The sequence below is a fragment of the Gadus chalcogrammus genome, chromosome 12 (genome assembly GCF_026213295.1).
Source record: "Gadus chalcogrammus isolate NIFS_2021 chromosome 12, NIFS_Gcha_1.0, whole genome shotgun sequence".
NCBI classification, from domain to species: domain Eukaryota; kingdom Metazoa; phylum Chordata; class Actinopteri; order Gadiformes; family Gadidae; genus Gadus; species Gadus chalcogrammus.
The window spans coordinates 18,116,666-18,126,678 of NC_079423.1; the positions used below are offsets into that span (position 1 = coordinate 18,116,666).

Genomic DNA, 10,013 nt, shown 5'->3' on the forward strand with positions numbered 1-10,013 from the left:
TCATGTTGTGGTTTTGTGCAGGAGATCGACGGCAAGGCGCTGATGCTGCTGCGGAGCGACATGGTGATGAAGTACATGGGGCTGAAGCTAGGCCCCGCCCTCAAGCTCTGCCACCACATCGAGAGGCTGCGGGGGGGCAAGCCCTGACGTAACCTGGGCCCCGCCCACACACCTGGGCCCCGCCCACACACCTGGGCCGGCCCTCAAGCCCTTAACCACACCTGACAGACACACACCTGACAGATGCACACCTGACGGATACACACCTGACGGACAAACACCTGACGGACACACACCTGGGCCCAGCCCTCAAGCCCTGACACACACCTGAGAGCACACACCTGGGCCCTGCCCACACACCTGGGCCCCGCCCTCAAGCCCTGACACACACCTGCCAGCAAACACACGTCCTGCAGAGGCAGGCCGGAGCTCCTCAACCCAGAGACGGTCTGAGTAGGAAGGAAGGAGGAGCCGCCTCAGTGGTTCCTCCTCCTCCTCTTCCTCCTCCTCCGTTAGCACAGTGGTTCCTCCTCCTCCTCTTCCTCCTCCTCCGTTAGCTCAGTGGTTCCTCCTCCTCTTCCTCCTCCTCCGTTAGCTCAGTGGTTCCTCCTCCTCTTCCTCCTCTGTTAGCTCAGTGGTTCCTGCTCCTCCTCCTCCTCTTCCTCCTCCGTTAGCTCAGTGGTTCCTGCTCCTCCTCTTCCTCCGTTACCTCAGTGGTTCCTGCTGCTCCTCCTCCTCTTCCTCTGTTAGCTCAGTGGTTCCTGCTCCTCCTCCTCCTCTTCCTCCTCCGTTAGCTCAGTGGTTCCGGCTCCTCCTCTTCCTCCGTTAGCCCAGTGGTTCCTGCTCCTCCTCCTCCTCCTCATATGTCTCTGTCTTATCGAGGTCTCGTCACTCCGTTCTGCTTGTTAAGCTGAGCTGGGCCCCACCCCCCGCCCCCAGCCTGCTGCTGGGACCGGGTCTGGTCTAGAGGGTCCCAGGTGGTCCTGGATCCTCCAGACCTGCCCCGGCTCAGCCCCCTCTGGTGGATTAATTTATTTCAGTATGGATTGTTACAGACGTGCACAACTTTTAAAAAGGGCTTCATTATGAGGTTTACCAGTCCTGACCTCTGAGTGCCCCACGTTGACCTTTCACCTTCCTGGCCTCGATGGAGACAGAGTTCCACACGTCCGTGGGTTTCACCACGGACCCCCCCCCCACCCGTGTACATTTTGTAGAAAGTAAATATTTTAAAAGATGCCACGTATATACATTGTATGTGTATGATGTGTTTATATAGAGATGTAGGGTCGATGGAGTCCTTCAGCGTTCTTAATGAGATGGCCTTCCCCTACTTGGGTCTGGTCTCAGGGGAAGAGGGCTTCAGCGTACCTTTGGTACGTACAACGCGTTCCACTTCCTCCTGGGACCTGACCTGGCGTGCCATACGATATGCAACACAGAATCCAGTGCTGTTAACCAGAGCGTCTCTGACACATGTCTGTACGCGGCGAATGTCACCTGTTCATGACCTTGTTTGTAACACCAAAGAAATGTCATCATGCGTTTTATGATGTTGAATATTTTCTATTTTATAAATGCTCTAAAAGAGGTTTTGTTTTGTGTGTCGTGTTTGTTGGGGCGCTGACCTGTCCACACCACAGCATCACGGCTCTGGTTTCATTCTCGTGGAGTTGTGGAGTTTGACTGCTGACCAGGTGCTCATGAATCAAATATGAATGAGCCGTCAGGATGGATGTTGACAGCTCGTGTTTCTGGGAGCACTTTAAGCCGGGGGTTCCCAACCTTTTTTGTTCCCAGGACACATATCCAAAGAAATTGACGGTTAGGTAGTCAATTTGAATGGCTTGATTTTATGATGCAATATTTGTTTGTTTTTCAAGATGGTTTATTTTTCTTATTCACAACAATTTAAGCAACAGCAATTAAATGCCCGAGTCTCAGGCTCCCTTCAACAATGCAACAATATAAAATAATACAATTTAGAAGGGCAACAAGAAAAGTCTCCTGAGTCTTAAACAAATCACAATGTTTCCCTTTTCTCCACTACAAGTAAGTGTATGGAGTCTGGGTTATTGTTGTTTTATTATTATTATTCTGTTAGCCTTCTCTGGAAATACTCGAGGCCCGGTTCCGCGGCCCGGGGGTTGGGAGCCGCTGGCTCAAGAGACGTGTCGTTCTCTGGTATTGATGACGGATCAGACGACCACTTGGTTCAAACGTCTTTATTTAACAAACCGTCCACGAGACGACAGCAGCCCGCCCTCTGGGCAGAGGACATCAACCGTCACCCGCTCTCTAACAGCCAAGGCAGGTTCTGGTTTTGGTTAAACCTTTTCTCCGTTTATCTTTCGATTTGCGTAAATACTTTAAGAAGACGTGTTTGGCTGATTTTATTGACTGCATATTAAAAACGACGCAGGAGAGAATCGCCCCTCCCTTCACAGACAGAAAGGGCAGAAAGTGCAAAATGATAAATAAACTAAACCACGACACACATTGAATCACACAACGTTCATGAACTCTAAGATAGAAAAACATTAAAAATAGTAGAAATTACATAAAACTATTCCAAGTTTGGTGTATTTACAATACACTTCTTATAAGAAGACTGAATAACCATGTGTATTCATAATACCCAGAGCCAGGTCACTGCCCTGGTTTAATAACCTCTGTCTTGGTCATTTAAAGTAAAGTGAGCTTAGCTATGTTGACTACACTCCAGATTTCATTAAAACCGCTGTTTTGATTAGATTCTGTCAATGACGAGCAAATAGGATTTGTTTTCTAGTAGTTTCTAGCATAAATCATAAAGCACCCTGTTCAGCCTGATTTAGATTTTGGGGATTTGAGATTGTTCTCTTACTATTGGTCAGTTTTTGCTCTAAGAGCACGTTCATAATACACCTCAAACACGCACATGTCCAACAGGACTCAGCAACACCTCCTGACCTAAGGACTCCTTCAGGGCTGGAAGCAGTGTCCTCATCACCTAGCTGCTTCACAACCAGTGGCTCACAGTAGAACAGTGCTTCACAAGAATGCAAAAGCGTGATTAAAACAATTACAATAAATAAATAATTAGCAATACAAAGATTCGTCCTTGGTTTCTAGTGCCAGGTCGTCCAGGCAGGCGTCCACGGTCCTCTGTCTGCGTGGACCGGACCTGAGGGGTCCAGACCTCCACCGACGACACAGAGTCTCCCCCGTCCCCCCCTGGAGGGGCAACGCGTCTCCCCCGTCCCCCCCTCACTTCCTGGGGAGGTACGCGGCGAGGCGCTGCTTCTTGATGGGGACGAGGTGGATCTCCTGGGCGCTGACCTTCTTCAGCTTGACGGCCCTGCTCTTGGCCAGCTTCCGGTGGGGGTTCCCCGAGTCGGGCGGCTCCCCCTGGCCGCGGGCCGCCGCCCCCCCGCACAGCTGCTGCAGGGCGGCCCCGCCCCCCGCCGCCTGGGCGCCGTCCCGCTTGATGGAGAAGTTCTTGGTGGACACCCCCGACAGACCCTTCAGCTTCCCGCAGAGGATGGCGGGGATGGCGTCCTTCACCGACACGATGACCTTGGCGGTCTGCGAGGTGCCGACCAGCTCCAGCTTGCCCGTGGCGCCCGCCCCCCCCGCCCCGCCCTCCACCAGCCACTTGTGTTTGCGGCTGAACTCGAGCGACGCCGTCAGGCCGCGCAGCAGCGTGGAGCCCACGCCCCCGGAGCACTCCACCGGCCGCAGGACGCCCAGCGCCAGGGCGGCGGTCGCGCTGTCGTGCGTCGCCCTGTGGGCGACGCACGACAGCGCGACCGCCGCCCTGGGCACCGACAGGTCCAGCACGTCGTCCTGCAGACAGGGGGGCTCCAGCTTGGGCTGCAGGGGGCAGGTCCGCACCGACAGGTCAAGGGCCTCCCCGTCGGCAGGGGGCGGCGAGGACGGGGCGAGAGGCGGCGGTCCGGCGGCGGCGGCGGGGAGCGACGGCGAGGGGGGGGCGGCGGCGGCGGCGGTCTGCGTGCCCCGGCTCACGGTGCAGACGGCTCGGGGCACGCTGCCCTTGGAGTCCTCGGCCGGGGGCACGGGGACGGGGATGGGCAGCGGGATGGGCAGGGGCACCGGCAGGGGGATGACCACCGGGTACGGGACCAGCAGCGTGGCGGGGGGCACCAGAGGGGCCAGCGGCGAGCTGTAGGGGTGCGACCCCGGAGGAGGAGGAGCGAAGAAGGTGGCGTTGGCGAAGGAGTCCGGCGGCGCCGTGCCGGGGCCCCCCTGGAACGAGGAGGAGCCGGTCTGGGACGAGAAGAGGTCCTGCAGGAGGGCGGCGAAGGCCGGGTTCTGGAGCAGGGCGAGCACGTTGGCGTCCTGGAAGTGGCCCCCCCCCGAGGGCTTCTGGTCGAGTGGCGGCGGCGGCGGCGGGCCGAAGGAGAGCGAGGCGTTCTGGATCAGCATGTTGCTCTGCAGCGGGAGGCCCTGGGGCAGGAGGCCCTGGGGCAGCAGACCGGAGCCCAGGTGCTGGAGCAGCTGCTGGTCCAGGACCAGGGGCAGCGAGAGCGCCCCCCCGCCCGTCAGGAAGCAGGGCGACGCCCCCATCGGGCCCAGCGGGGCGCCGGCCCCCCCGGCCATCTGCAGGTGGATGGGCAGCATGAGGGGCCCCTCGCCCAGGCAGTAGGGCTGCAGCACGCCGGGGCCCCCCACCTTGAGGGCTACGCCCCCCTGGCTGGCCGAGGCGGCGGGGGAGGGAGGGGTCTCCACCAGGGTGGGCGGGGCTCCCCCCTTGGTCGGCCCGCTGGGGGACACCTCCCAGGAGTCGGCGTCCTCCACCTTCCCGGCCGTCTCCTCTCCCGCGCGGCCGCCGTCGGGCTGGGGGTTCGCCATGGTTACCGGAGAGTCTGGGTTATCGGGGTTCACTGGAGCGGCGCGACGAGGAGCTCAGAGGCGGCGGGCTGGTCCCATCAGGGGGTTATCTGGAACAGAGAGCAGGGGGCCGGATGGAGCTTAGTTTACATTTAGGGCACTCAGCAGACGCTGTTACCCAAAGAGACTTACTATTAGTACATTTATCAAAAGAAGAGAAACCACAGCATATCTGTGTCAGTACAGTAAGGATGGTCAGCCAACCAAGTGCCAAGCACTTAAAATCTATTAGGTAAACCCCTTCCCCGTGTACAACACAGACAGTTAGGATAATTCCCCCTTTCAGGCTGATATCAGCCGACTGATTCTGTTTCTGTTCCATTCATTGTCCTGCAGTCTCACCAGACCGTCTCTGGCCGACTGGGCTCTGGTCACCTTTTATTTAGACAAAAGGGCCACAGTCCTACCTGTTCAGGTGAGAGTAGACTACCTAACGAGCTCCACACTCCTACCTGTTCAGGTGAGAGTAGACTACCTAACGAGCTCCACACTCCTACCTGTTCAGGTGAGAGTAGACCCCTAACGAGCTCCACACTCCTACCTGTTCAGGTGAGAGTAGACCCCTAACGAGCTCTACACTCCTACCTGTTCAGGTGAGAGTAGACTGGTTAACGAGGGCCACACTCCTACCTGTTCAGGTGAGAGTAGACCCCTAACGAGCTCCACACTCCTACCTGTTCAGGTGAGAGCAGACCCCCTAACAAGCTCTAGACTCCTACCTGTTCAGGTGAGAGTAGACCCCTAACGAGCTCTACACTCCTACCTGTTCAGGTGAGAGTAGACCCCCTAACGAGGGCCACACTCCTACCTGTTTAGGTTAAGGAGAAGACTGGTTAACAAGGGCCAGGTGGGGGTGAACTGTTCCCCGTCCAGGTAAACATCTGCCTCTTAACATTAGAAAATAATCGGCACACCATACTGCCAATAGGACGGACAATCAACCAACAGAAACAAAGTGCAAGAGACAGCAGGAACACCAAGATTTCATCAATCAATATTGATTATCAATCAAGGAATTGTTCAGACTATTGAATGTTAGGTATTGATTATGCTAATATCTCTCTGTCTCTCCGCCTCCCTCAGTCTTTCTCTCTGCCTCCATCTCTCTTCTTAACTAAAACATTGTCTCTAATGTAGTTATAGTAGCTATATAGTACTGTACTTCTTATTCATAATTGCTGATACATTGAATCAAACCTGGACATAAAACATGTCAACATTGCCCCTGAAGATGGTTGTGGTTCCCAGCAGGCTAAATGAGCTGACCTCAAAAAACCAGAGAGCAGGGGATGGAGACATCACCACCATGCTGCCGCAAGACACGGGACAATAGGAGCAGTGAGGAGGAGGAGGAGGAGGAGGGAGGGGATGAGGAGGAGGAGCAGGAGGAAGAGGAGGGAGAGGAGGAGGAGGAGGAGGAGGGGGAGAGAGAGAAGGAGGGAGAGGAGGAGGAGGAGGAGGGAGAGGAGGAGGAGGAGGGAGAGGAGGAGGGGGAGCAGGAGGAGGAGGAGGGAGAGGAGGAGGAGGAAGAGCAGGAGGAGGAGGAGGAGCAGGAGGAGGAGGAGGGAGAGGAGGAGGAGGGAGAGGAGGAGGAGGAAGAGCAGGAGGAAGAGCAGGAGGAGGAGGAGGAGGGAGAGGAGGAGGAGGAGGAGGAGGAGGGAGAGGAGGGGGAGGAGGAGAGGAGCAGGAGGAGGAGGAGGAAGTTGCGGAGGGTCTAAAGGTCATCGCCCAGACAACCTTCCACTCCAGTGAACTCTCTCCAGCCCGGTATATCAACCCAGCGTCTACTAGGAGACCACCTTCACCCCCGGCTGCTGCCTCACGTGACCCGGACCCCAGCGGACCGGGTCCCAGCAGGGGGTCCAAGCGGGGGGGCCCAGTGGACACAACACAATGTAACACAATGACACAAAACAACACAACACAATGACACAACATAACACAATGACACAAAACAACACTACACAACACAATGACACAACGCAACAAAACAACACAATGACACAACACAATGCCTAAACACAACAACACAATGACACAATAATACAACACAACCCAATTACACAATGACACATCACAACACAAAGGACATGGTGAGGATGAAATGGTCCTGTGTGGACCAGGACCCTGCTGTGGACCAGGTCCTGTGTGGACCAGCTCTCTGCTGTGGACCAGGTCCCTGCTGTGGACCAGGTCCCTGCTGTAGACCAGTTTCCTGCTGTAGACCAGGTCCCTGCTGTAGACCAGCTCCCTGCTGGGGACCAACTCTCTGCTATGGACCAGTTCCCTGCTGTGGACCAGGTCCCCACTGTAGACCAGGTCCCTGCTGTGGACCAGGTCCTGTGTAGACCAGCTCCCTGCTGTAAACCAGGGCCCTGCTGTGTACCAGACCGACCCCTATCTCCCGATCAGGTTCCCCCAGACCTCCGACTGAATCCTGGAGGTTCAGATGGAGGTCTGAAGCTATCTATTCACCCTCACACGCGAGACCCCCTCCTCAGACGGACTGACGCGTCTGCTAGTGTCTGATGATGGTGATGGGGGGGTCTGAGACCAGCTCCTCTACCCTGCTGTAGACCAGCTCCAGCCCTCCCCGGACCACATTCACCCTCACACGCACCCCCCTGCCTCAGACGGCTCGACGCGTCTGTTAGTCTCTAATGATGGTGATGAGAGGATGACGGTACCAGCCTACCGTCATGTGTGTGTGCGTGAGTGTGTGAGCGACGCGCCTGACGCGCATGGCCGCGGATAATTCGGACATTCTCCGTATTAAAGACATCAAAGGGTTCCTCACCTCCCGGTCCGACGCGCAGGTTCGAATCCCTTCATGACAAAATCCACCGCGTCAAAGCAGAACCCTCAGACGCACCCGGACGCTCATGGAGAGGGTTGATGAGGAGCGCGTTCACGTCCCGGCGGGGACGCGCAGAGGCAACAGCTGCGCGCGCAGCCCTAGACTGATAAGGGCCCGCCCCCCCCGGTTTAGGATCAGCCAGGCGGCGCTTTGATCCAATCCTGCATCCGCGTCCGTCCCCCCGTCCTTCATGGATCACATCCCGGGGCCGATACCACTAGCACTAGAACGCTTCATACTTACACTTTATCACTATGCACATTAACACTGTTTTAGTTTCTCTACTTATTATTAATTACTTTATTTTAATTTATTATTATTATTATTATTTATAATTGTGGTCTATTGATGCTGCTACTTATTTTATTTATATTTTTTTGTTACTTATCTTTGTATACTTGCTAACCTCGTATTGTTGCTGCTACGCGGCTGTTGAGGAACCCAGCCTAAGAACTGTGCTGCTGTGTACAATAAGATGTTATAAAGCACCTCTGATTCTGATCTTGCGGGCTGAGCCTCCTGCTGGCCTGTCTCCACAGACTCCCACATCATGATGAGCAGAACCATTCATATCACGGACTACATTTATCAAGACAAGGCAGCAGGCTGCTTTATTGACCAGGGGGGGTAATAAATAGCCATTAATCCCCGTTGTGCGCTGACACATGTGATACGAGCCGTGATGGCTGATGTGGAAACGCTCCGCGATAATCGGGTTGTGAACAGGAAGCCGTGGTGGGGGGGGGGGGGGGGGGGGGGGGGGGGTTATTGTGTGGCAGGCTGGGGGAGGGGTGGGGGAGAGAGGATGGGAGGGGGTGATGTCGGGGAGCAGCTGTAGATGATGGGGAGGGCCCACGGCCCCAGGGGCGTCACTATCACCCCCAGCCAGCCCGGGGCCTCGCTAGGGGCCCCGCATTGTTCTGCTAGGAGGCTCCTTCATAACTATATCACACACGCACACACACACACACACACACACACATGCACGCACACACACACACGCACGCATATGCACACAATCCCAATCACACTCACACATACATACACACACACACACAGACACACACACACGCACACACACCAATCAAATATGCATCAGATTCACAGATGGAAATCATGTTTCAGGAGAACAGAATGATGTTTAAATGAGTTAAACAATCGTGTTCCTCCACAGAGGACTGTGACACTCAGCCTATTATAATATATAACTATTATAATATAATATCACAGCCTATTATAATACAACACAGCCTTATAAACCTATTATAATATAACAGCCTATTATAGTAGAAATTAGGATTATTATAATATTGTGTTTTCACATCGCACCTTTCAGGGGAACTAAGGATCGTTTGAACATGGGAGAAAACAAAAGATTATCAATGGAAATATCAGGGTAAAATAGGTTTATATATAATCTATATTAAAATTTAAACACGTGTAGAAGCACACGTCAATAGATGAACACATGAGACCGTTGTCCTTGAAGCTTAAAAACATCTACACTGAGTTGGAGGAACGACCTCCAAACTATCAGCTGTCCCACCAAGAAAATACAGTCACTAAAACAATAACATAAACGTTAGTTTATAGATATAGAACAATAATATATACGTAAGTGTCCAGATATGGACGTTGATCTGATATACTTTTTGTTTTATTAGTATTCGTTTTGAGTTTCCAGTGATTTGATGTTTGAGAACATTAGGATGTGATAAACAAGTGAACCTCAGACCAGAACTAAAGATTAGATCAGAATGTTCCCAGTCAAAACAAGACGCCGTGTGTCTGGGTTCAATGCTCCTCTCCAGCCTTGACTAGTGTCGTCAGCCTCGCCGTGTCCCGTCCTGGTCTCTCATTCACCCACAGCGCCGCCCAGTGGCCCCACGCTGAAACTACACTTCGCCGTTCAATACTCGAGCAGACTTGGGCGGCATGTGGCTCAGGAGGTGGAGCGGGTCGGCTGGTAACTCGAAGGTTGCTAGTTCGATCCCCGGCCTGACTGCTCCTGACAAGCTGGCTTTCGCCCTGCGTGGCTGACTCCACTGTTGGTGTGAATGTGTGCATGAATGGGTGAATGTTGGGCGCTTTGAGCGGCAACTTGTTGGAAAAGCGCTGTATAAATGCATCCATTTACCATTTAACATTGTTATTTTTCATTTGTTTATAGATTTACTTTGGTGAGCAAATATCTGTCTTACTCTCTCGAACACCAACATAAATGTGAAAAGCTGTCCAACTGAAACAATGACAATTACAGAAA

At 54.0% G+C, this 10,013-nt stretch overlaps 2 protein-coding genes across 9 annotated transcripts in view; one reads left to right on the forward strand and one right to left on the reverse strand.

Moving 5' to 3' along the window:
* Positions 1 to 10,013, forward strand: part of LOC130393141 (polycomb protein SCMH1-like) — a 29,015-nt gene that overhangs the window by 14,204 nt on the left and 4,798 nt on the right. For 2 of the 8 annotated variants that reach the window (XM_056603738.1, XM_056603739.1), the window contains exon 16: positions 22 to 3,050. The exons of the other annotated variants lie outside the window; for them this stretch is intronic. In XM_056603738.1, coding sequence (XP_056459713.1) covers positions 22 to 147 — 126 coding nt within the window. In that variant the 3' untranslated portion in view covers positions 148 to 3,050. Of the gene's footprint in view, positions 1 to 21; positions 3,051 to 10,013 lie in introns of those variants that run through there. 8 annotated transcript variants of the gene reach the window in all.
* LOC130393143 (retinoic acid-induced protein 2-like) lies at positions 3,250 to 7,771 on the reverse strand. Its single transcript, XM_056603740.1, has 2 exons — positions 7,691 to 7,771; positions 3,250 to 4,943 (listed from the first exon to the last, which is right to left on the reverse strand). Exon 2 carries the CDS (start codon positions 4,852 to 4,854, stop codon positions 3,250 to 3,252), a length of 1,605 nt encoding a protein of 534 aa, XP_056459715.1. The 5' UTR covers positions 4,855 to 4,943; positions 7,691 to 7,771.

Bases quoted from the DNA above. Each gene is read 5' to 3' on its own strand.
- LOC130393143 (XM_056603740.1), bottom strand. From the start codon at position 4,854: ATGGCGAACCCCCAGCCCGACGGCGGCCGCGCGGGAGAGGAGACGGCC.